Source organism: Serinus canaria, chromosome 2, assembly GCF_022539315.1.
Source record: "Serinus canaria isolate serCan28SL12 chromosome 2, serCan2020, whole genome shotgun sequence".
In the NCBI taxonomy this organism is placed as follows: domain Eukaryota; kingdom Metazoa; phylum Chordata; class Aves; order Passeriformes; family Fringillidae; genus Serinus; species Serinus canaria.
Window position 1 is genome coordinate 92,105,978 of NC_066315.1, and position 27,796 is coordinate 92,133,773.

General features: G+C 39.0%; 1 protein-coding gene across 3 annotated transcripts in view; it reads right to left on the reverse strand.

Moving 5' to 3' along the window:
- Positions 1–27,796, reverse strand: part of CARMIL1 (capping protein regulator and myosin 1 linker 1) — a 189,928-nt gene that overhangs the window by 83,952 nt on the left and 78,180 nt on the right. For all 3 annotated transcript variants that reach the window (XM_030226536.2, XM_030226520.2, XM_050971176.1), the window contains 10 exons: positions 27,149–27,199; positions 22,916–22,975; positions 20,549–20,670; positions 18,464–18,561; positions 18,041–18,111; positions 17,829–17,902; positions 12,744–12,819; positions 10,068–10,156; positions 4,974–5,068; positions 966–1,052 (listed from right to left, as the gene is read on the reverse strand). In XM_030226536.2, coding sequence (XP_030082396.1) covers positions 966–1,052; positions 4,974–5,068; positions 10,068–10,156; positions 12,744–12,819; positions 17,829–17,902; positions 18,041–18,111; positions 18,464–18,561; positions 20,549–20,670; positions 22,916–22,975; positions 27,149–27,199 — 823 coding nt within the window. The remainder of the gene's footprint in view (positions 1–965; positions 1,053–4,973; positions 5,069–10,067; positions 10,157–12,743; positions 12,820–17,828; positions 17,903–18,040; positions 18,112–18,463; positions 18,562–20,548; positions 20,671–22,915; positions 22,976–27,148; positions 27,200–27,796) is intronic.

Genomic DNA, 27,796 nt, shown 5'->3' on the forward strand with positions numbered 1-27,796 from the left:
GTAGAAAACAACAACCCCAGAGTTCAATAAAAGTCTTTTTAGTGAAACTCATTATTGAATAAATTCATGTTAGAATTTATTGTTTATGTAAGCATAATAAGAGCCATAGGCACTCATAATAAAAACAAAAAAAAATCCTTTACCCCACCCATATTTCCCCAGGCTAATCCTTGAAGCTAAGTAGAATACAGAATCTGCACTTCACAGAGCAATAATGAACAGGATGAAAGGCATGGTTTCTATCTGTTATCAACTGACGTCCTTCATACTATTAACTCAATCATCTTTTCCAGGTCACCAACATCTACAAAAAAGCAGCCATAATGTCAGTGTGGTTTTTCTATTTTAACACCCATTACCTATACAGGAGACCCTGGGTTTGTGCCTCTTACTGTGTGAGAGGTCACTGCTCCTATTATTTGTAAAACAAAAACGTAAAAAATCCTGAAAGCTTCTGGCTTCTGTTGCACTGCTGTTATCGCTTTTACAGTATACAACCATTTCAATTACAACACCAAATCAGAAATTTGTAAATTATAAAACAGAGAAGTCTTACATCAGACCAAGTCACTCACCAACTATTGTCACAATGCTTGGTTTCATAAAATAACTGTGTACAAAACATTTGGAAATTTCCCTACACATTTTTGCTTTAGACATTTTTTTGAAGTGCATACGAAACATATCTTTCATGTGACTCCTAATTTCAGTCTTCCTTTATAACACAGGTTCAAACTTAACCCTTACAGAATCAAGTCTGGGTTTATCAAAGTGCTGAAGGGTACTCAGAACCCAGGCCAGGGTTCAGCAACCCATAAACCCAAAAACGGCAGCTGCACTTTTGAGAAAATACATGTAAATAATGAACAAAATTAATAATTTTATAATCTGTAAAGAAAAAGTATTCTTTGTATGTAAGTCTGAAAGTTTTAGAGAAGAAAAAGAGGCATATTTATAAAACCTACCTTTAGGTGACAAGGAGGTTTTAGATAAATTTAAATGCTTCAGTCCCTTTGGAAGTTTGGCAAACTGGATGCTCAAAGATGACACACCTGTTGGGAGAGCAAAGACAAAACAGACGTCTTCAGGTGAGCTTTGTGACCTCAGGTTTCCCCAGCAAATCTCAGCAGGGGCAAACTGCACCAGTGACACCTGAGGAGGAACTGCACTCACTGTGCAGGTGGGCCCTGTCACTTTAGGAACCTTTTACTGATGTAATCAAGATCCCTGCTTTGCTAACCACCAAACAGATAGCAAACTTTTTAACCATCAGCAATACTCCCTAATTAGTTTTAAAATTTCATAATACACACATACTTTCGGGAAGGAGTCAAAGTGAAGCTATAACACACACCTAGTAGTCAGCACTTGGAAAATCTGGAAGCTTTATGTTTCAAGAAAAAAAAATTTAAAAATCCAAGTGTGAACTAAAACCCAACAATGCTGTTTCACACAAAACTTCAAACTATTTTTATTTTCTTTTAAAAGGAAGGGCTGTCAAGGCAAGAAAGGCACCCACATTAGCCAACATCACCCTCTTTTTCTGAGGCAAACCCTAAGAGCCTGAAACCTCTATCAAGTCATAAGACCACTTAATTCCCTTACAGCAGCCTGCAGGCTACCAGCCAGGAAACAGGCTTGGAAATGCCACAACTGCTTGCAATCCTAAAGAGTAAAAACCTATTAAGATGCTGAGCCTGGACTACCTCAGCACAAATTCAACAAAAGAAGAAAACCATAAGAAGGCACTTTTCATTAAAGCCTTTACCCAGTGTGTCCAAGTTCCCGACTCCACAAATTTAATGGTCCATTTTAAGCAAAAGACTGAAATTTGATTAAGAGGGTACATTCTAAATAACAATGCAACTAAGCTGTGAAATATTTATTAGAGTAATAAATCAACATAGAAACTCCAGGCTTAACCTGAGGTGTGAAATACAGTTGTCTACAGCAATTCATTTGGAGAGAAAAGGGCACAGAGAAAGAGGGTAAAACCTTTTACTTGATTGAAAACATAGTAAATGAAAAAGCTGATACCCTTTCCACACACACAGACATGAAAGAGTCTGTGAAACTGTAGGTCACATACCTACGTCCACTCTGTTTTTATTCTGTTCTACTTATCACTGATAATGGTGGAGTCAGCTACATTGCACATACTGTGCTAGAGTCTTTTTTTAATGCTCTCTGTAAAAGTGCTGCATGCAACACCCGTGCAGCTCAAAACAATGCACACTTTTTTATTTACATTGCTAAAGTATTAAATCCATGAGACCTTGGAATCATTTATTGTAAAGCACAATGGTAACCATATACCTTCACCAATTTTCAGCAGGAATGAATCAAATCATACTAACAGGATTTCCTTCCATAGCTCTATAAGGACAATCACTATCACTAAGGATACAACAAATGTAATTTTTGCTGTTAAGCATTTTTACTAAGACCTGCTGTAAATAGTTTACCTCTCCCTCTTTGTATTTAGCTAACAATCTGCCGGCTAATTATTGTTCAAGCCAAGCTAAATAACTTTCACATCTGACTAGCATGGGGGTTGAGTTATATTTATAAGATACAGAAATCAGGTGCAGAAAAGAAAAACTGCTTCTGGTTACTCTGGCCCTTGAACACCCTTTAGGTCACTCATTTTTGCTAATGGCAAAAATGGCATAACACAGATGAGAGCTCACATGGCAGAAATGGAGTTAGCTGCAACCAGGCACACAGTTTGGAATTTGAGTACTACTAGCCTTCAGTAAGTTTGTTTTGCATTATTTTTAACAAAATATGAGATTAAATTCTGATCCTAGTAGAGCCAAAAGTAAAACCACCATTGCTTCAGTGTGGCTAGATTTTTACAGACAAGATTAATAACAAACTTTCCAGGTGTTAGTCTCACAAATATTATTGGTCTCAGTAAAAAAAAATCACTGCATATAAACACTGCACTGTATTTGAACTGGAGACAGGTCCTATGCTTTAGGTAAACTAAACCCACTTCCCATGCTGCTGGAATACAGACAGTTGCATTAATATGTAATAATATCATGCCTTCAGTTATTGGTACTCAGCAATATAAAATAGCTTAGTGCATGTTTGTGTTCATACAGGGTCCAATATGCTCTTCTCCAAAAGAAAAACAACTGTGATTTCCCTTATAACTGCAAAATAATCTAGTTCCAGTTCCTGCAGGTGATTTTTCAAAAGGTATTTTCCAAAATCCATATGTTTATATGAATCTCCACTTTAACTTGTGAAATCCTTCCTACCACCCCAGTTTACCAAAGTCAAATCTACCTTGCAGCCAGGGAATTTTCTTGAACTGAAAAGCTGCAGTATTTGCACATTACAATTGTAATTAATTTCTAAGTACTCTATAACCTACCTCGTTCTAATGAAAAGGTCAAATCTTAATTGCATATTTGATAGGAGAGGCTGAGATAATGAAAAAACCCTACTAATTTCTCCAAGTTGTAGTTTCTGCACTCCATTTTTGTTTTATATGTGGATACTATGGAATGGCTTGAATCTATAGGTTTGTTGCAAAGAAAGCACCCCCATGGATATGTTAAAAAAATGAAAAAAAGATCCCTACATTGTAGAGTACCCAATGTTTGGTCAATTGTTTTGCTTCCAGGATAAAAATTAGTTCCTTAGGAAAAAAAAACAAAACCCTTTCAAATAACACAACCTAAATACACTTCTTCAAAAGCAGAATCAACAATGTAGCAGCCTTTTTTTCCAGCTTACAGCAGAAATTTCTGTAAAATGCAGTAGGCCTGCGGCACATTGTAACAATAACAGTTCTTCAGTGAAGCACTGGCTTTCATGTGATGAGAATTTTTAATGAGGACAAGCAATAATCAGCAGGCAAGAGGTAATCAGGAGAGTTAAAGCAATTCAGGTGGACAATTTCAAATAAAAAACTACTCGGAATAGGTTAAAAACAAAAACATCATCATACTTGCTTCTAGTGAAAAGAAAAGCGATACAGATGTAGAAAGGGAAAAAAACCCTTCCCAGCTATTTTTCTCCTCACTGAACCAGCAAGAAGAGACACCTACAAAATTCTGTAGTAACAACATTCTGAGTCCATCAGGTTGTAATCAGAATTAACAGCTTTTCTATTTTGAATCATGACAGCAAAGAGAATAGAACATTTCCCCCAAACAAACCAAATAAAACAAGAAAAGGTTCACTGTGTAAAATTCTTATTTTTCTTCTGGCCCAACAGGAGCACAAGATAGTCTGATCCCAGAACACTGTGTGCCTGGAATGCATTAAGTGAAGCAAATGGAAATCTCACATGGGCAACGCTGAAGGGTCAACTCCAGACTGAAAGAATGTAACCTTATTTTAAAAATAAATGCCTCTTGGGTGAAAAAAGAGTATACAAGGGAGAGGAATGACTTGATATGTACTGAAATCATGCCTAGCAGTGCCTAGTCTGAGAAAAGCTGAGCTGTTCAGCTTGATTTTCCATCTTGCAGATGGACTTTGCATCATAGGAATGCCAGTTATGCCAGTATTATTGAACCTCACAACAGGGCAGGCCACCACAGAACTGAGAAAAAGAGGTAATTTTCATACTGAAAAGAAAGACGGCATTACAGCTGAAATAAAAATACAAAACCATCAGAAAAATTAAAACCAAAAAACAAAGTTACCTTACGCTTCATCTTTCTACTGATTACACTGCTTTTAAAAATAGACACCTCTTAAAAACTAAAAGGCTTTTTAAAAACAATCACTGTGTTTTGTCTTCCTTTAAAATCCTGGGTTGGTTTAGACATTTAAATATTTCTCAACACACCAATGGATATGCATAAATCAATAAGAATGGCAATTCTCAGTCATTTGTGAACAACAGAAATTTACAGCAGCATTAGCACAAAACAATAACCTATTTTTCAGGCAAAGAATAATCCTCCTATTACATTTCTAGAAAGGGAAAAATGTAAATGTTACAGTACCTCTATCTTCAAGTGGATTGCTAGCAAGGTTGATCGTATGGAGTCCTGAGTTGGGATTATGGGCTAGGGCACTGGCTAGCTTCTGTGCAAAATCCCTGTAACAAAAAAGAGGGAGAAGGAATCCAGTTATCTCCTCCTCTGATAGCACATACAAAGGCTTAAAAGCACCAAGGGATTACTAGACACAGGTGGCCTTTGCTGGTGCAGAGCACTGATTCCTCGTGGTTCTAAACAATGCTTATCTGGTTAATTTGCTATCTTTCACAGGGAGTTAGTTTGTTATTTATTCATTCTGTGACCTAAGAGAAGAGTATACAATCATAGACTAAAATGCTTTTGACAGAGATCTGAAGGTATAAAACAGGAGTTACACAGAATAACTCAAAACTTGACCACAGCTTCCATCTCTCTGCATGCCACAGGGTTTGGAGATACACATCAACTTGCACACCACCACCTCATTCACTCACAAGCCATCCTGCTCACTTGCAGCAGCTTTCTGCCAATAGTCACTCAAACAGATGGGCTTTGCAGCACATCCAGAAGTATTTCTAACCTTATAAAACAGCAGGAATAGCTCTCTCAAAGAGCAGCAGCACACTGATGAGCTGGTCTTCTGCTTCTTTTTACAGTGAGAAGCATCAAAGGGCACGACTGGCTGATCACAGTCCCAGCAATGGATCCAAAAGAGGTGCAGAGTATCAGTTCTGTAACACTGACCAACAGCCAGGCCAGGCAGCACAGAGAGCTTTGAAGCAACTTTAACCAATTGTGGCAGGCAGATGCAATAGCAGGACCTCTGTTCCAAAGCCACTTGAGAGGCAAGGGAGCACTGCCCCACCTGCAAGCACTCTGCTGCAGCTGGACTGCCACCTCCCACAGCACTAAGCTGAAAGCTAGCCTGGGTTTTGTTGCACACCACACTGTCACACTCTGGTGGAGACACGTCCTTGCATGAAGTCAGAAGGCTGATGTCTTACCAGCTCTAAGACAAATCCTCAAACCTGTTCTTGTACCAACTAAGAAGTTATGATGTGATAAGGGACTAGACCTACTGTGGGCTTTTGTTAAAGTGAGGCTGTAACTTCAGTGTTCTTACTTCACCTAAGTTAGACACCAAGACAGAAAGCAAAATTATGTCTTCAATTTCCTTCTTTCTCTCTGCCTTGAAGTACATTATTTCTCCTCCTGTAGGCCAGTGGTGGAGAACTACCAAAATGCTCACTAACACTGCCCTCTTTCTTTGCAACAGATCCTGCCTACCATCAAACTCTGCGCTGAGAACCACAGTGGAGGCAGCTTCCTCTTCTAGTATTTTGAAAAGAAAGGAGGCTGAACATCAACAGCCTCAACAGCTTCTGGTTATCTGAAGTTGCAAAGTTTACTGGAGTACAGTGAAGCTCCAGGGAAGTTTAATTTCTCTTTGAAACCCTACGTCCTTCTGGGACTAGAACTGGTTCCAGCACTGCAGATGCATGATAAAGGGCTGCCTTTAGGAAAAACATATTCTCTTCCTAAAATACAAGCAGCATGTGAATACAAACACTCAACAAAAAGAACTTCTGGACTTGAAACCTTGCCACCTGACAGGCCCCAGGGTCTCCAGCTTTGCTACCAGCTGCTGCTGCAGAAGACTACTGATCTCCTGTAGGTCCTCAGTGACATTTGCCAACACTCTGGAAATCCTCCAGCATTTCAAATGGTGCTAGATCCCTGCCCTTAGGCATCTGAATCAAACTCCTTACGTCCAGCCAAGAAAAATGAGGTTTTGAATTAAAAAGCAAAAAACCTTTTCCTCTGGAGGAGTTTCCTCCTCTTCCTCTATCTCTAACAGATTCTTGTCATTACAATACTTTGCCTATACCTCCAGGCTTGTTTACAAACTCTGCCCCAGCTTTTGCCAAAAATATAGGCAGGATTACCAGAGTGTTTTGGAAACTAGAGTGTGTGTGAACTACTTAGCAAAGGCACAGCAAAGCGACTCCCACCAGAAAGCACTGGATTATCTATAGTGGGCTCACATGGCTCATTTTGGAAAAAATAATACAACAAATAACACACACTCTCTGTGCAACCTCTGCCATAAACAGAGGCACCTTGGCTCTGTTCATGGGGGAACATCTCCTCCTTCGTTCACTATTTGTTTCAAGTCATAAAATTTGCTACTTCTTTTGGTTGCACACTTAGGAACAGAGCATGTGGTCTAAGTCTGAAACTTTCTAAAAAGCATTAAGCTTGCTCTGTATGCATTACACAGCCATGCTTGGCTGAAACAAGCTTATTCAGGCTTGGAGGTAAAGCCCCAAAAAGATTCAATTCAACTGTACATGTGACAGACTAAGGACATTTCATCAAGAAAAAGAATACTACCAATCTGAAAATCTCAGAAAAACAAAACAATTCCTTGAGATCTGTCTAGACAACATCCCTGTAACAGAAAAAAAAAGAGGACGTGTGGGAGGAAGCAACACTGTTAGGTCTAAGGACATTGTCAAGATAAGACTCTACTTGACTGTCAAAGGCCCTCTAGGCCCTCACAACAGGCACTTCTGTAGTTCCCCATGTGGCTGCTGGCCACTCCCCTTGGAAAAAGGCTGCACAGGACAGTGTGAAAGGAGACAGGGACATTCTGCCTGCCAGCTTTCAGAGAGCATGGAAGGGCAACAAATACATCACTTGCACCAGCTCCTGCAAACAGGCCTTTGCAGACTGGGAAGTCTGTCTTGCAGTTCCATGGAAATCACAGAATATCCTGAGTTGGAAGGGTCTCCCAAGGATCTAGTCTGACTCCTGGTGCTGAACAGGACACCCCAACAACCCCACCATGTGTCTGAAACTGTTGTCCAAATGCTCCTTGAGCTCTGGCAGGGTTGGGGCCATGACCAGTGCCCTGGGGAGCCTGTTTCAGCACCCAGCCACCCTCTGGTGGAAGAACCCTTTCCTAATATCCAAGCCCTTGCCATTCAGCATCTTCCAACAGCGCAGGCCAAAGGCAGCTCCCACCATACACAGCCTGTGCCTGTCAGGCCAAGCCTCAAAGCCTGGTAGACACCAAAGCCCAGTCTAATCAACATGCTGAGCTGCCCACTCAGAAATCAGTATTTTGGTTATCACATACTGTCTCATTCCTCTAAAATACCTCAGAGATTAACACTCTTGTCAAGCTTAGTTTTTTGGGCCAGCCTGAATGACTCTGCTCTCCCTGAAACCTGGACAACACGTATGTTAATTAAAACACTTACCAAAACATTAGTGATTGCTATATGCATTGAAGCCTTCCAGTGTAATCTAAAATGCATCCTTTACGTGTAGCTAAAGCAATAGAAATGGGGATAAAATTTCCAAGAGCATCTAAACTGGAAAGCACAAATCTTATCAGACAGGGGCTTTCATATGACATCCTGTTTTTCCCAACAGGAAGTTCACACTTCCCTAGTTCTGGGTCCTTATTACTGCTACGGCACAAGAGTTTGCTGTTTCATCATTTGGGAGGATGACAAGTGTTTCTGAGGCTGTAGCCCAAACCAAATCATAGAAATGAGTAGCTGGAAATAGAAAAGAACAGAGTCATCCTTAACTGACTCTGCTGCAGGAAGAAATATGCTCTTGCAGCTGCTCAGGTTATTTCCTACAGCTTTACTCTTGGTAGCTCTTGCTTAACCCTGGCTTGGCATTCTATCACAGCTCATTAAAAATGACTGGTCTGTAAGCCATGGGAAGGAAAGATAGCCAGCAACAACAGGGTCTCCTAGCAAACAGATATGAAAAATGGCAAAACTGACAAATGCATCCTTGGCAAAAACAGACAGTGTTGATCAGAACAGATACACACCAAGGCATAGTGCCAAACACTCTGCATGTAGATGGAGACATGAAAACCAAAGTCACAGGTTGATTATCTGTCAGGTCCTGTTAAAACTGAAAGCAGTTAATCCAACTGTGATAAATTAAGGTAGGCAACATGCAAAGGTATTCAACATATCCTTTAATATTAGTGATTATCACTAGATTTCAAGGCACATACTGGAAAACAAGAGTAAAATCAGGGGCTTATGTTTGAATGACAGCAATTAAAGACAGTGCACTAGTGATCAGGAAGTTCCCATATTATTCCAAACTCGACCTCAAATTTCTTGTGTCATGGAGGCAATTTTCTTTTACAGGCATTTCAATGCAAAGTGCACTTTAAAAAGGAGAAAAAGACTCCAGCAATGGAAGAGGAGACAATGTAAGGCACACCAAGTATCTCTCCTGTGTCTGTTTCCCTTTATTTGTAATTCTGCATAGTGCTCTGCTTCTCCCACATTTACACTGTTTTTTTAATTAAAAAAAAAAAAAAATCATTAGCTCTAGAGTTTATCTTGTCTACATTGTCTTGGACACTACCCTAACACTAAAACAAGCACTACAAGTATAAACTAGCACAGCTGGAAGTAACTTGAACTTTGCTTCTATTTCCTGTGAAGGGGGGGGGGGGGAAAGCAAATACTTAGTAACTACAACTCACTATATTTAAAACATATGCAAGGATTTAATTGTATGGCTTATTTCTGTGTGTCTTCCTTTTAAGTCTATGACAAGCCATTAAACTTACTGATCTTCTTTCTTCAAAAGAGTTGTTAATGTAGAAGTCCTGTTATATTTGAGCAGACAGCAATCCACATTTAGATAACACCAGCTCATTTGGAAATGAAACAACAACAAGGTGTTATGCAATATGGCATAGTATGCTTTCTTTAACAAAACCTAAACAGTTGTTTCTTAAATGATAAAAAGGTGTTGATACTTCTATTGGACCCATATTTGGGAGAGGAACAGAGAACCAGTTTAAGGTTTATGCTCTCTTTCAGTCACTTTGCTCCACTTAGCCCAACTCTCCAGGCAGAATCCTAAAAAACACCAGTTTAAAGGGATTTCCTGGACATACAGACCCTCTGGAAAACCTGCTAAAAAGCTTGTGACTAGAGGCTCCTCAGAACTAGACAAACATTGAGCACAGATTTTTTTAATGCTTATTCTGGCTAACATACACCACACATCCCTTTCAGCGGGAGTAAGCAGCACCTAAAGCGACATTGTGAAGGAATTACTTACGTTCTAAGCCCGGCATTCTCTAATACCAGTTCTTCCAAGCGACTGGACCTACTCACCACCCGCAGTATCTGCTCACAGAGATCAGTGGACTGCCACAGAAAAGACAGAACAGAGTTAAAGAACACAAACACGGAACAGTTATTGAGTTAGGCTGTACATTGTAATGGGATCCAGGCCACAACCATCTTCTTGTTATACATAAACAGGAAGTAAAAATACCAGAAACATTCAGGAGAGTGAACAGAAGACTTCTGGAAAAGACTTAAGAGAAACAGGAGGCAGACTAAAAGCAAGTAACTACTGAACCAGGCTGCCTAACCAAAAGGGGCAGAATTTTTATAATGACAGGGAAACCAATCTAAATCATGTGGTTCAGGAAAAACTCTCACTCAATTTTAAAAGAAATCTTATTCAAATGCACACTACTTCTGCAGAAAAAAGTGGTAACTAGAGCAAAGGAGAATAAAGCCTGACCAGGAATGACAACTGAACACAAAGAAATATGTTAGAAGGCAAACAAACAAACAAACAAACAAAAAAATCCCAAAAAACCTGAGGAGCAAAAGTACCCTAGCTAGAGAGGTCCTCCAGAGACTCCCAAGGACTAGTGCTTAAAGGCCAACATATTTGAGTATGAATTCTTCCAGCCTATGGAGAAGCAAATCCCATCTCATGTTCTTATTGTGGTTGAATTCTAGAATTTGCATGGATATTTGCAAGTGCCATGAAAAAAACATGACAACAAAAGAGTTTGTTTGCTCTGCTCATTCAGATAGAGAGATAAAACTGTAATCATTCAAAAGCCATGCAATGAACTCTGTACCTCATCACCCTTTATTATAAACTTTTATTTTGCTTCTGGATTTGACTTTTCTTTTTCCCCCTACAGCTCACACTAACCAGCGTTCATGTGATACCCAAAGCTGAATTTCAGTTCATGAACATGAAGTGCTGAAACTATTCTGTTACCTGCCTTTAAAGACAGCAATGTGACATTCATACCTGGGATATCTTTGTCTCTAATGATCATCTGACGTCTCCTAATTTGTGTTTTTTCAGGGTTTGGGTTTTTTTACTTAAACTAATTGAATGTCCAAAAAAACCAACCTTAAACAAAATAAATCTGCTCTACCAAACATGTAAAAATCTTATTAATCCTTTACACAGTAAAGGTTGACAATTTTTGGTGAAGGCTGTCTACTTAGTCTTCCCAATACTTTCTTTACCATCCATGTTTTAATAAATCAGAATATTATCACCACCTTTCCACAGTACTGCGACTGCAAGTGGAAAGTTTCATGCCTGTACTGTAAAACCAGTGTGGGTTCTGTGTATCAAACACAATGCCAGAGTGGGACTCATGAAACACAAAGCACTCAATGGCCTCCGGATATGTCTGACCTCATAGTGACCCTTGGCAGTGTTCTTATGGCATAGATTTACTGCCCAATGATCTACATTTTCCTCATTTTTGACTTAAAATTTGAATGTGTGGAAGATAAGAGGCTGGGTTTTTTTAAGTAACTAATGCATTTTCTAGACTGACTAGGATAATTTGTTTTCCACAGGAAAGCTACTAAGAAAAACCCCAAAACATTCACATAAATGTAGCTCAGATAGATAATAGGGCCAGGTTTTGTTCTAAGCAAACTACACCAGACAGTCTTCTAACTAAGCAAACTATCTCATTTCACTGAAGCAGAAACTGATTAATTGCATTGTACCTTTTAACAATGTTGATTTTAACAGCAAACTGCAACAGCATTAAAAATACCACCACCTTCATTCCGTGCATAACTTTGAGAGAGATCTCCCAGCAGGAAAGAAGGTTTTTGCCGACTCTTTTGCCAAGAAACACATAAGTTCCTATTGAATTTTCATTGGAAATGATAGCTTAGGAATATAATGAGAGCTTTACAGATCAATAAAATGGCATCAATTTAAACAAGAGGAAATTTAACATTAATTTTTAAAGGCAAAAGCTTGTGGAGGCAAGCATAAAAGCAGTTTCTCAAGTAAACCATTAACTCCACCTCTGACTATAAACTTCAGGAGAAAAAGCATATTTTGATATATTTAAATTGTCACTGAATTACTGCTTTTCTTGGCCCTTTTTTTCTGTAGTCCAACTTGTGTAGACATGCTCTCTTTTTGTTTTTAGCAATGAAAACTGATTACGGAAAAATACCGGTGCCACACATCAGTGTTTTGGAAAACTAGGAGAGAAAAATCATCAAATTGCAATGAAAATTACACAGAAAAAAAAGTGCTTTATTCAATAAAACAATCCCCAGAATCTTGGCCTTTTCACCTCCAAAAAGCAACTACGATTTCTGGCTGCTTTGAAGTTACTTTCCAATCAGTCACATAATATTTCTTGGGGGAGTCAGCAATGCCTAATGAAGTTTTATAGGCTACTACTATCAACCAATGAAGTTTTCAAACAATATAATTTGAAATTTTGACAAGACCTGATTCTCAGCAGTGTTTTTATGGTGCTAACTGACTATCCAACAGTTTACACTTTCCTGATATGATTCCAGGAAAAAAAAAATTGGCAATAGATTGCCCAGTTGTACTTGCCAAAAATATTTCACTTTAAAAAATGTAACAGCATCCTTTAAAACACAGCACAGCCTGGTAGAAGCAGATATATTGTTTCAATTTATTACTTACTAATTTCAGATCCTTGGAGGACAGCTTTGTAAACCACTGATTATACTCCAGCACAGCAACTATAGGTATTAAGTCTCTAGAAAAAGAAAAACACTTTTACACACATTTCATATAACTGACATTTGAAACAATCTCCTAAGTGTTCTTCCATGTGTCATTCCCCATGGTTTTGCAATGCTAATTGCCTACCATCCCCATTATAGAAAGCTCTTCATTCTAAAAAACAGCAGCTGCAGCTGCACATCTTCCTCTTATTTTAATAAATCTTCTGACTGGACAACTGGCATCCATTCTAGTATGAATTTTTAAATCAGGAATTTGTCTGGGCTGCCATTCCTACTTTTAGCATAACTTTTTCTTCAGCCTGTGACATGTTTAAGCTTCTTAATCACCTTTAATTATAATTTAGCATGATGCTAAAAAGCTTTTCAGCAGTCTGATGATTTAATATAATTCCATGACTGAATGCTTCTAGAGAACACCTCCTTGTCTCATCTCTATAGTTAAATTCCCCCAGGAAACAGGAGACCTGCAACAGGATAATGCGACATTCAGCACAAACCCTCCTTAATTGTGAAAAGGATATCACAAATGAAATTCTAAATTATTCCCATTTTCTCCATTCCAATCCTCTTAACGTGATCTGCTCTCCCTGTGTTGAGTTTCTCCAGCAGCAGACGTTGATGAATGTCACGTCTGTATGCTACCCCCCAGCAGATTCATTCATCAAGCACTATCACACCATATAGCAGCGCAGCACTTGGATCACTTTGGTGCTGCATATTAAACACTTACACCTACACAGAGGCTTAACAGCTCCTTAGAAAGTCCTTGTCCTCATAATGAAATAAAGAGCTGTAACATACATAAACTAACCTATCAAACCAGAAAACCAGTGCCATTCAAGCCTGTTTTTCTAGGGAGAATTTTTAAAGTTTTGGCTTTTAGAAGCTAGTCCAACCCCACCCAACCCTTCATTCAGGACACATGCAGGTAGGCACAGGTCTGCACTTAACATGCAGCACCCTTCTCCCATCTTCTTTTTATTCTTCCCCTCCTCCAGTTTTCCTTTGCAAACACGCAGACACTTTGGGGTGGTTGTTAAACACACAGGAAAGCCAGGAGACAAGGCGACATCACGTGGATAAGCAATCCACAGGCTATATTGGGAACTGCAGTTGCTAGATTTGGAAGTACAAGCATCACTAAGGTAACGGATCGAAGGTGCAGCATTTTGCAGCAAAAGACTGTAGCTCACCAACTGAGAAGCTCATGCAAATAGACATTTTCACACTCCTGCAAAGGAACTAGTGTGGGGTGCCCTTCAAGGATTTAAGCCACCTTTCCATCTTGTTCACAGCACACATCACGTTGTGTGGTGAATTCGTTTCCACAGGCACAGCAGAGACTTAGCAGCTTCGTGGAGTGTATAGATTTATTTCTGTCCACCACGCTGTTTTTGCTCCTACACACACACACACACACTCTTCATCTCCATGTAAAGCAGTAACTAACTGCAGAAACGTGAGTTGAGAGAAAATAACAACCCAGAGGTACTTCCCCCTTAGGCTGGGCATATAGGAATCTTTCCATGGAGTATGGAATGCCCACAAACAGAGAGGTTGGTTTCTCCTCTACGGTTCCCTGGTAAGATCAGTAAGGTGGTAATGTATTTGCAGCTTTGATGCCTCTCTTGCCACTGCCTTTGCCTTGGAAGTGGAATGAATGTAAGAGCAATTTTTCAGGTGAAATATTGGTTTGTTCATGCAGCAGTAACCAGGCAGGACAGCTGGGCACACAGTGGACAGGCTGTCACTGGAGGAGCAGAGCTGGTCATGCTGCAGAGCACCACCTCCAAAAGCAGCAGAAGGTACCACGAGCATTTGTAGGTCAGCTGTCAGCAGCAGCCCAGTTCCTTCAAAGGAACAGAGGGACAATGATTGGGGATCACCAACTGCAAGTGTTCACACTGCCAGGGAGCTGGTAAGGCAGCTTGGAGGGCTGGCAAGAGCTCAGGAACTTCTGGGCAGGAGAGTGGCTGCAGACAGAGCTTGCCCGAGGCTGTGCCTTCCTCCCCTCTCCTTCTCTGGCTCGGGAGAGAAATAGCTGAAGGAAAGGGGGGCTCAGTCTTGGGGGCAGAGCTCTGACACTTTCAAGAAATACTTAAAGATGAGAACTTGCAAATCAGCTGGGCTGATTTGTTTTAAAATACTCCTGCCCAGATGCAGCAATGTTTCTTTAATAGTTTAATCTTCTGCAGTATCCAAGGCGTGTTTGTTCAGACCCCAGTCACACAGATCCTGCCTAGGACCTTCACAAACACCAACTGCTCCCCTCCACACATCTCTTTCCCTACTCCCAACATTCCTGCAGACAGTGGAGTCCCTGCCTGTTCTGCAAGCAGCTGTACTTATCGTCCACAAACTTTGCTTTATCAAAATCTACCATCTGAATTTAAAGGAAGATTTTTTTTTTCCATTTTTGTTCCAATTTCTGAAGGTACTTCTGACCAGTGGGTCAGAAGGGTCCCCTTCAGGAATTTACCTCTAGTCCTTCTCTTGTTTTAAGCTCATTTAACCCCAATATTCTTGTTATCGAGTTTTTCTTTTCAAAATTATATATTGCTTTATTCATTTTATCCTATTGCAGTCTAGACTTGGCTTTAACAATAACCTGAATTCTTTTCCAATATGGTATGAAAGAAAGCTAAGAACCAGTTACAAAAGCAGGGCCTCCTCATAACTTTCCCTCACTGAGTTACATGGAGATGTTCACATTAATTAAAATTACCATCCAGAATAAAGTAATATTTATAAAAGTTAAATCTGTGCCATCTTAAAATAAAAACAGATCCTGTACTTCTGGAATGCAGACAATCTCTCTGAGTCTCCACAAGACTCCAGCTTATCTAATGCCTTCACATTTTTCACCATCCCTGTCCCCCTGTGTATTTCAGATGGCAAGAAATCTCAACAGCACAATGAAAAAAATCTAAACAATTACATTTTTCTTAAAAATTTTTGAATGTCCAAATAAGCTAAAACATATGCTACACAGATGAAGATCATGCAACCATATCAAATATGCCCTTTTTCACTTTTCACTAAGAGTCTTTTTTTTTTTTAATAATTATATGGTTCACAACACAACATAACTTCAGGTAAAACCTCGGAAGTCATGTTCCCATGCAGCAAGCCATGCTGTGATGCTCTGGGAACTTAAATTCATCTATAATTCATGCCATCTTCTGTTGACCTTTAACAGAAATGTTTTACTTGGAAAAACTCAAATTGTTTACTTTTGCAGTGCATAGCCCCTGTATTTAGAGAACTGAGGCACCTGTCCTACCTTGCTTCAGAGCTACTACACCACATAAACTATGTAGGTTGAGCAATCTCAAAAATTAGGTGAATGAGATATACAACAGTGTCTCAGAATCCAAAGTATAATGGCATACTGTGAACTTACAGCAGTTCCACTGTCGTAAATATATTGGAAAATGCTTACAAACATTCTTGAATTGACTGGGATTTCAATTCCTAATTTGTATTTTTAATGAATTACAAGGTTTTGGCTTTCTTAAAATTTTCATCTTCTTGAAATTTCAATCCAAAATGTTCTTTAGTCCCGTCCTCAACATGTAGATGTTCTCATCACAAGATGGATTCCACAGCATGTAAATGGCTCCAAAATAGATTTGAATCTTCAGACTTAGACAATACTGAAGCACTTAAAAAAGGCTTTGCTCAATAGCTGAAATACATTTCTTCAGCAATTTTGTAAGGTACATTTAATGAAAAGATTTTCTAAAACAACAAACCCATTACTTCTTTTTCTGGAAGCCAAACTCATTTGCACCCCCTGAGATATTCTAAAAATTTAAAAATATTCTATCTACTCTTTCCTAATGAATTGTTCAAACATTTAATATCTGTTGAGGCTGGGTATCTTTAGGTATGCCCCACAGTCTTCTCATCACTTCCTCTTGCAAAAAATGTTTAAAGCATCGTTAAGTTCTTGCCCCATATTTGCTTGTGCTTAATAGTATTCCTCCCCTCATCCTCTTTCAGCAAGGTTTAACCAAGGAAAGAGTCTTTGGCTCCATCTGCCATGCACGCAGCCCTGTGGTCTTGAGTTACCTCTGAACTGATCAACACAGACACTGCTTGGTAACTGTGCCAAGGGATTCACTGCAGACTGTGAAAATGTGGCACAGAAAATGAGTTAGATTTTGAATGGGGTGTTCTGCAAGTTCACACACCAGACAGCTTAAACCTGCAAAGAATGCTGTGGGCAAAATACTCTTATTTACCTACCACCAGGTCCAGTCTTTCTGTTATGATATTCTAACACTGTATCTGTGATAGATTCTTAATTCTTTCACTGGGCTCTCCCAAAGAGACAAATGCTTTCTCAATCTTATTTACACTTTCTTAAATTTACAGTTTCCTTTGTACAATGACAAATTTTAGTTAAGCTTCTCTCCCATCTTCTCCTACTTGTAATATCTCCAGATTCAACTTTCTCAGAATCCCATTTTCTCAGCCAGCTAAATTCAGTAAACTAAATGCAACACTTAGCTAGGTTTCACCATCTCACAGCAAAATTACCCTCAACTAGTTCCTTTCTGGAAGTACGTATTTGATAGCATCTATTATAAGTGAAGAGACAACTGGCTGGAATTCAGTTGAACATCTTAAACCTTCTACTGAGTTGCTGACAAAAATTAATTTCCTTTACTGTGTACACCATGAGAAAAAGATTCTGCAGAAGTAAAGACTTCATAACTTCCTTTTTTTGCTTTGCCCACCAGATGTAGATGCATGTTTTATCTGCTGAATTTGAGCTCTTATATCTGTCATCACAGGAAAAGTAGCTATCCGCTAACTTTTTGAATTGCTTCCAATAAGAAAATATATTTATCTTCTCCAGCTCCTGAATGAAATGAGGTTTCCATGGGGCTTTTGTGCAAAAACAGCAGCTTTGTGCTGAAAACCAAAAATGCTACAGATGGTAATTTCACAGTAACAGCTATGGGGCCATCCCACTTCATCAAGATTAGCATGACTACTGCACATGGTTTACCTGTGGTCAAGGTGGCTGAAGTCTTGCAAATTCAGCTCTCTGGTATCTTGCGTCAGATAAATCGTATCAACGTCCTGTTAAAAATACATAACCAAGTAGAGCTTTACAGAACTGTAGTGGGGTGGGGGTTTTTGGCAAGCACTATGGATTTACCTGTTTTCATCATTAGTACAGGTAGCTGAAAAGAGCTCCAGAACAAGACAAGCACTTACCCACTGTACTTCCTCTCTGTAGGGAAATCCAAGCCAGTCACAAACACAAGCATACATCTGCGAAAAGCCTCCTACAAACAACCCAAGAGACTATTTAACACAGCAGTAACACAAGCAAACAAATGTACATCTAAAAGGACATTTTAATACTTAAAGATCCAGTTTTTGAAACTCACTCTCTTTTTCTCTCAGAAGACAGTGCATTGTGCTTATGAAAGAAACTGAGACTATCCTATCTCCACGTGGTAAGTTGCAAGAAAGCTTAATATAGTGCCTTCACCTACCAATCAGAAGTCTGCCTCATACTAATTACACCTTAAAACTAATTACACCTTTACAAGCTTCTGCTTGAAATAGAATTAAACTTCCTGACACTGCAATTCCAACCCTCTTTTATATTTGAGCATTTGAATTCATTCTCACCACAAGGTCCAAGTTCTGCCACAGTGTGACTGTCCCACAGGGCCTGGAGATTAGCCAGTCTTTCTGAAGGCTCCATAGTTACTTTTTTCATAATCCTCCTAGATGGAAAAGAGGGGGAAAACATCATTCATGGCTTTAAAAGTATTTTTAAACACATAAACCTTTTTTATTTTAAGAGCATTTTTAAATTAGTGTATAGGAAGAATTACCATGTTTAATACAACGCACTTTCCTACCTAAAAGGCACACATACCATTATGCAGCACAGCAGGAGTAACATTTATTCATTCTTTCTTTCTCTCTTTATTTTGATTAACCCTGTGACTACTGGGGCAACTAAATCCTTGTGTGTTGCAAGATCACTCCATCTAAGGAGGCTTGTGGCCCTCATCTGACACCAGGATGCCCAAAATAGGGAGGAGACACGGTATTAATGGTTACCCTGAAACTACTGCTGTATATACACTGCTTTTATGCAGAAACAGCACCATGGTGCAAAGAGCTGAGCAGCTCCATGTGGCCTCTAGGCTGTACTCTTGACATCCAGCTCCAATCTTAGTAATTTGGTAGCAGTTTCCTTCCCTAGACAGGCGAGAAACACAAAACCTTCCTACCTTTTAAGAAATAAAATTATCTGTTTTCCTGAATGACAAGGCTGCTTCATAAACTACAGAATTAATGAGGGGTCTAAAGGGGTGGGAGGTGGAGCAGAAGAGAATTAATAAGCAATAATAACTGGAGAAACCTCTTCCCCCCTTTGTTGCCTGATCTGGTCCTCTATCATCCATACAACTCCAATTCCTTCATTTTGGAAAACTGCCATCTGAGAGGAGAGCAAGAAATTTGATTTCTTTTCTGGGAAGCAAGCACTCCATGCAGCTACCCAACCTGCTCCAGCAATGTTCACAAGAAAACCCACAGAAAACACATAGAGAGTTCAAGGCTTTCATAAACACCCAGAGAAACAAACATACAGTCTCACAACCCTCTTCATTCTTTTTGTCTGCATTTCTCACACTATTACTGAGGTTTTAGAGCAACCCTCCTCACAAATATTCAGTTGTATCCATGTTCTTTGAAGGGAGACCTCAAACTCCCCCAAGGCACTTAACTACACTGCCTAAGAGGAAAATTGGAAGTAGGGAAAAAAAATGAAAACAAGAAAAAAAAAAAGAAACTGCCATCTAGAGTTTATGAACTTGATTTCCTACTCCACTTACAGGAAAGGTGAATAATAAAGACATGCACCCAAAATAAAACATGTAAATTTAGCCTAACCATTCACATCTAGAGTCTGTTACAAAAGATCACATTTAAAAATCAACATGTCTGGGAAAACTCTTTTCCACAGCCCATTTTTTCTAATGCTGAAAACCAAGAGCTGAAGGGAATACAGTAGAGCTGCATGACTTGGAAGAGAGTGATGAAGATGAGGCAATGACTGAGAACAAGGAAAATAAAATGAAGAAAAACTACTGAGAATTGCTGCAAGATGATAGAATCCAGAGACACAGGTAAGAGAGAAAACCAAAGTCACAAGTAAGGCAATGAAGAGAAAAGCCAGACAAGGAGACAAATAATTCAAGGAGTCAGTTAAACCATGGGAAGTCTATGACAAGACTGCCCAGGGCTTAGTTTTGAAGAACAAGGCTCACAATCATGTGCATTGTTTCACAAACACTGAAAGTAAGTGGAATTTTCCCTCCTCTTCCAACTCAGATTTTACTTCTGGTGGGAAAAAATAGAACATGGAGCCAGTTAGAACAAAAAATACAGAACCTAAGCTGTATCTGAGGCTGGAGAGGCAACAAGGTAAAATAAAAACTTAAGACCTCAAATAACTGCACCCCTCTTCAGTGCAAAGGCTCTCATGACCCTACGGGATGACACACAGTCCACCTATGCTCTACACCATGTCCTGGCTCTGCCATACACCCGGACAAAAGCTTAGTACTTACGGATATGATTCTTATATCCTCAGTGTATTTCTGAGATCAGGGTGGGGGACCCGCAGACAAAAAGAAGTGGCTTGTCACTGCTTCCATACAATCTGTTCCCACTAGAGGTGCCCTAAAGGATACTTACACTGGTGAGAGTCCAGGGAATATCTTCCTGAGGCAGGTCCCGATGTGTGCCAGCACCTCGTTCACATCCTCTGAGGATGCCATCTTCATGGAGATGCTGCATTTCTCCGTTTCCATAATCAACTATAAACAAAAGTGCAAGAGGCTGAGAAGGGTATCACATAATTCATGTTGATGAATTAAACAGGAAAACATTTGAAATGCCAGTTGAATGCTCGTAGGAATCTGTTATTCTTTAAAACATGACACGGCAATGCTCCAGGTAAAGTTTCTGAAAGCTGCTCTTGAACGTACAAAAACCCCTGTATTCAAACTTTGCTTTTTCTAACAGTGCCCTGCTTCCCATGGGAATACAATTTTCAAAGGATCTTGACCTCAGCTGACACTTTGAAAACCAAGAAGTTTTCACAGCATTGTCCTCTTTTGAAACACGTCCCAGAACACCAGGAGAAGCAAGCACAGCCTGACAGGAAACTATTGAATGAGCAGGGTGCCTGTTTCCTCCGGCAAAAAGTAAAAGTCTTTAATGGCTGTGATCCTCTGGAAAAGCTCTAATGCTTTGTTCTGTGCTGCTTAAGAAAATGCTGTGGTGCTGTACTGTCTGTCTGTGCAGATGAAGCAGTAACTCAGCCAGCATGATTGTCCCGCTGTCTGGGGGATATGTGCTTCAGAGAGGGGGATAAATAAAGCCTTTTGCAACATGCCTCTCTTAGATATTGAGTGTTCAGAACCAAATCAGATTAGGGTATGAGTGACACATCAGCTCTGCTGCTGCTTTTGGCTGCATCACAGGAAGCAATGTAATGTTTCTGCTGACTCCAGTGTGAATGGTTAGCACAGCCCAAGTCATCACCTCTTTTAGATAGGAAGCTGTGCACGCACAGTGAGAAGGTAACATGAGGAATAAATAAGTGAAGACAGACAGGAGGAGAGGGGACTCTATGCAGTATGATACAGGGGATTGCTTCTTATTGAAGCTAGCTCCCAGGGCTCTCTTGATTCCCAATTCATTCCTAGTGTCACCCCCATGATAATCCTAGAAGAGGCTGTATTACCCCTAAAGCACACTGAGACTATTCACACCTTTTACCATCAATTCAACTCCTTTCTGAGCCTGCTGCCACCACTCTCTGATGATGAATGAGTGGGCAACTTACCACAGTTTTTCATCATCACCAATACTAGCACAACATTTCCTTATATTCCTCTGTCCATTTGTTCACTTATCTTACAGGAGGAAGCTCTTCATGGCTCTCTGCAAGATGCCTACCACAAAACTATACCCTTCTGAATCACAGCTATACTATGCTGTTTGCAGGAAAACTGCAACAAAACCATTCGCTCCACAAGAAATAAGCTAGGATTCTCTCTGCCTTCAGTTAGAAGTCTCACTCAATTAAAACACAAATGAATGTAAACATGAAAAATGTTGAGAAATATTTTAGGAAAAGTGTATGCTCATTGAGGCTGCTGAAAATCTCTAGTAAATACTGCTACAACAGTGACTGTCTATGCCTCCAGGAATAATTAGAAACAGTTACCTGGCATTTCTGTACCTTAATTTTAAAAAAAGCCACAAAAACTTAGAATTTAGTAAATGTCTCCCCAAATGTCTCCCCATCTCCCCACCTGGACCTTTTATTTTCCCTCCTTTAAGGAAAGCTTCAAAAGACAGGTTAAAAAGACCAGATGTTAATACAATAAGAGCTTTTCAGAGTTCAAAGTAGCTTAGGCACTCCTTTTCCTTAAAAGCTCTTTAAAAGCCAAACACACATGAAACACATGAAGACTTTGATACAATTGAACTGTCAAATCTTGTCAACATGCTCATCTTATGAATTAAAAATGTTCTAAAGGCATTTTTCTTTTCAGCACCTTTCCTTTGACATTTACTTTTTTGGGCACATAACTTGCTGTCAAATGTATTTTGTGTTGAACACAGTAAAGGCACAAAGAATAGTTGAAAGCAAAGCATTCCTGCCTGCAATGTAAGCAGTAGCTTTTGGCTTCCCCATAAAGGTATTGACCACAGAAGCCACTGCAGCTTGTGTGGTGATGATTGCATACCAGCCACCACTGCTTTACCAGCTCTGAGAAAAAGATCCACTTAGGATACAAATGGAAACTTGTACCATACTGAACTAGAGAAAACCCCAACCTATTTCTTATCGTTATTCCAAGTGCACAAACATTCCTAAAAACGAGTCTTTAAATTCTTGTTGTTATTTTTAAGACTTTAGACCAGCAAGAATACAAATGCACAGTGTGCTCAGTGGAAGGAGACGCCTGCATGCCAGAGCATTACCTCCTTTACTGGAACAGATTTAGCAATGAGTAAACAAGTATCTTTTATCTAGAATACACTCACCTGGCCTGGTTTATTGGAAGTTACTCCTTGGATTTCCAAGTAGCTGAAACTTAGTTCTAACTGTAGTTAGAAAAGAAAACACCACATTAGTGCAAACATCATCTTATTTTAAGGAGCACTTACGCTTCTCAATGAGGTTAAGAAAACCTTGAGCGGGCTACTGATATTTAATATCAGTTTCTGTAATTGACACAAAGTATTTTTTAATACCTGTATGCATTTTTCATTTTAAAAATACTTATATTTGTTTGTTACAGGTTTAAATGGTTATTAGAGGTTATAGGAATACCACACTGGATATTTTACTGCAAGCAATAAGCACATAAAGCTTATAATCAATTTTATGAAAAAAATTTATTATAAAAAGCATCATTGATACAACACCCTACTGATGTGTACTCTTGTGACTGATTAATCACTTATTACAATCTTTAGAGCTTCACAATTATTCTTTCATTAGTTACATTGATGACAGATGTGAAAAATTTTACTGCACAGAGGCTGAAGGGACATGTACACACACACTATATATATATATATATATATGAATAAAAATAACATATATAAATAAGTAAATAAAGATATGAACATAAATGTCCAAGGACTGCTTTAGCCTATCTAAGTGTATGAGAGGAAGTGATACATAAGCTTTGTCTGAATGGTTTATTTGGATGACAGGCAGGGAAGAACATACTGACTCCAAAAGGAAGCTTAGAAGGCGGCAGGGAATTCTTCTCCAAGGACAAATCTAGGGCTACAGGGAGTGTGCTAAGATCTGAATTCACAATTATGTTGACAATCATCTTGACAGCTGAGATATACAGAAAGAAACAAACCTCTTGGACTGAATCGTGACGACAGGGCAAGACATGAGCTCATTTCCTTTTAGTTATCACTGAAACCACTGCAACTGAGCAGTCTGTCTGAATTGCACAGAGTTTCCTGCACTTTATCTTATCCTAGGTTCACAGTCAGGGTGTTCCAGGCTAACTGGCAAGCACCATATCATTCTATTCCTATATTTGTCAAAAAATGTCAACCCTGAATGACTACTGGGGTGCTCAGAACCCAGACATAGCTTACAAGGCTCCCCCCCTGTAAAGGCTGGAACAGCACATTGGAAAGTCAGGAACAGAGGTACCAGCTTGCAACCATCAAAAATCTTTCCAGAAAACTTTTGTTATTACTGTTTCTTTGTTGCCTATTTTCTGAATCCTTATCCCTTCAGTTGCCCTCATGATTTGGCAGCCTCAGAAGATACAAACACCCCTCCCAATTCCGTGCAAAATTCACCTTCTGCCAAAGGCCTTTCTTGGTGAACGAACTAGACTCTGAAGTTTTGGGGACTTCATGTGCTTCATCTCCCACATTCCACTGCAGGGGCAGCACCCACAGCAAACAGGCAGTTCCAGGGGTGCCATCACATCTGGTTATAAAGCAAGTGAGTGCAGGGAACTGAGGCAGGAGAGGCAGAAGCAGCACAAGCCTCTTCTCAGGGCTCACACCAACATTTTCCCAAGCGCAAGGCATTAATTTCTCTTCAGTGCTTTATTTCTAAGCTAGGCCTGGCAATCTTTTGTGATGACACAGCCCTGTGCAGTTGACTCAGGGCAGAAAGAAGAAAAAAGGAAAAAAGCAAACCCACCAAAAAAAATCTATAGCAGCTATTGCTGGCTACTGGATTAAGCAGGACTACACACACAGAAGGGAAAAGCTCTTTTTTTTCCCGGTACTAATTAAATATTTCTTTACCTAAATCACAATTAAATTTAAGGGGGGGAGTTTCTGTAATTGAAATCCTTCGTATTTTGAAAATTATTTACCTATCAACTTGAGGTTTTTTTTTTTTTTTTGCTACAGTATGTCCAAACACACATATACATATATGCATACACAATCAAAAATATTTGAAAAGTTCACACAGGTCCAGTCTCAAGAATTTAGTCTGCAAATCCTCTTGCCTAGAATTACACAAATAGCAGGAAACATGGCACTATCTCTACAGCTCATCTTTGGTTCAGTTTTTCCAGTTAAAAATAGGAATTTATAGTCCTTGCTTTGCAGCAAAAATGTAAAACACATTCTAAACATCATCTACTTCAAACTAAGAAATAATTTTTACAAGGTTTTAAAAGGCATAATCTCATTTATTGCCCAAAATTTCATGTTTTTAAAATCCTCTTAAAAAGTTATGTGTGCCTCTCATTTAAGAACCTTTCAGTTAACCAGGCAGCTAATTTCACAGTTTTCAATTTTTTCAACCAAAACTTATTGAAAGTTGCACTTGAAATGCATTCACAGATCTGAATTGCATTACTACAAATATTTTATATGCTTATTTGTGGGTGTCATGACACATCCAACATTACTAATGGTGCAATTACTTTTTATATGGACTGTAGCAAGAATTAGCAAGCTTTAAGTACTGTCCTTCCTTCCCAATCAGTCTGTGTTAATTAGTGGGAATGAACTGATTGGATCAGAGTGTGAAGTTTAGAGGTGCCCATTGTAAAATCTTCGCTCTAAGGATAATAGTGAGAGTTGGTATTGGAGTCAAACAAGATTAATTCTTTTTAACTTGGATCCTTGTTTAGTAGATACATCTTAACAGCATTGTTTAAGCAAAAGTAAAGCTTGGAATGGAATGCAGCAAGACAGTTACTCAGCACTGGCCATCTCTAGGCATACTCAATTTTGTTAGAGGTCCCCAGAGAAATAATGTGTCTGCTGAATGTTCTCAGCTGTCTTTCGAGGAGCCACTGCCTGACAGGTACATGGAAGTACTTGGGCTCAGAAAGCTTCTCAGCAGCTATTGAAAATACTACAGACATTAGAAAATTTACTAAGTTTCACTAACCCTGATAGAAATGCATTTTCAACCATACTAATAATTGTTCAGACATAAAAAGTTTAATTTTTATATAAGTCATAAGCACAGCTTCTCATCATCTTCCTTCTATTTGCTACCACTGAAATTACATTTCTACTAGTACAGAATACATATTTTATATTTTAATAAAAACAAAACCAAATTTTTCAACTATGTAAATCTATTTAATGAGTGCTTAGAATTGTCTGAAACACTCAACTAAACAGAGTTATCACTAAGTACTCCAAGCCTCAGCCTTCAGGAGCTTTGCTATTGTTTAACAAAATCATGATTACCACCTGTCTATCACATTGATGTCTGAGCTGTTCATCAAATGGATCAATCTTTCCAAGGAAGCAGTCACCAAACCCTGCCTTAAAAAGCCCTGGCTGAAAACTGCAGTGATTCAAACACCAACAGACAACCAACTGGAGACATCTGTGCTGCAGGGACAGGGTGACCGACTGAGGAAAATGAGTAGCAGCAGAAATTCAAGCTGCAGTTCATCCTACCTGTCAGTAAGCATCTTCAAATTATAGCTACCAATGGTCACATTTACCAGTGACCAAAACTGAAAATTTGGCATCAATAGTTCAATTTATGGATTCTGGTATTTCTACAAAGTGTGTGTGTATGTATACATATATATATATGTATGTATGTATGTGTACGCACACACACTTAGACACCCACATGTCAAATACCAATAAAAAAAAAAAAAAAAATAGGATATGTGCCAAATTCCTATTCACTGATTCCAAGATGGACAAGAGATGTTCTTTCCCATCAGTCATTTTTATTCATGTGGAAATCATCTTTCTCTTCTATAACAATCATTATGAATTGTCACAGGCACAGAAAAAATAATTCACTGGCATTGGCGAGGCAAGTTGCCAAACTGCCTTTTCAAAATGAACAACAAAAATCATTAGAAAACAGCAGAATTTAATAAAACTCAACAGTTTATGTAATCCTATTTGACACTACAAACACTAGAGGGAATAACACCATCAGCTTGTTTGCACATAAACTGTCCTTTTATAAAATTCATCGGGCTCCTCTCACAATTCTTCAGGTTGGAGTTTACAATGCAACTCTTCAACCACCTGCATTTCTAGAAATTAAAATTTCTAGAAATTTTAATTCCTCAGGAAAAGGAGTGTGTGGATATATATATATATAATCATTTAAGGCATATACTAATAGAAGCACTATTCTAACTCAAAATCATGCAACATACCATTCCTCAGTTTTCTGGTTTTTTTAACAGATGTACATAACTAAAATATGCTAATTTTTGCTACTTAGTTTATGTAACTTTCATTTGTTGCCCCAGAGTATTTATAGGAACACAGTGATTTTACCTTGGTGGGAATCCGAGGCGTTAAAAGAAACACCCGACATGATGACAACACCTATTGAAAAAATAAAAAAGAACAGAATTTGTAAGAAACATTTACTATTATAAAAGATTCTTTTCCAGGAAAATCCTGAAAGCAGAGGGAAAAAGCCTCTAGTGTGAGTGTAGATTCCCTTTGCTGTCATACACTAAAGGAAGCAAAACTGGGATCAGATCCAGCAGAACACACTCAAGAGACTGCTGCAATCTGATCAGCTATAAGCTAGTTAGCACAGCAGTGAACTGAAGAAATCTATTCAACCAATCTCTCAAGATCATATAACAGAAATCTTAGTGACCTTTTAAAAAGAACCAAGGATGAGAAGTCCAGGAACACAGGATGTATTTAATGTAAAAAAAAAAAAAAAAAAGAAGGAGATTATCACGATGTTATTAGCAATATGAGAGACTGTAAGCAAACGGGGGAGTTTTGGATATGTTTGGGGCACTTCTTGAGTAAGAACGCAAAGATTTCTCATTCATAGCATCTGAATTTCTTCTCCAGCAAAGGCAATGGAAAAATGCAGTGAGACTAGTGAAACCAGTCACTCTGGGGAGAAAGCACAACAAAACAAATATTTTGGAAGCTACTGCCAATCAAAAGATAATTATT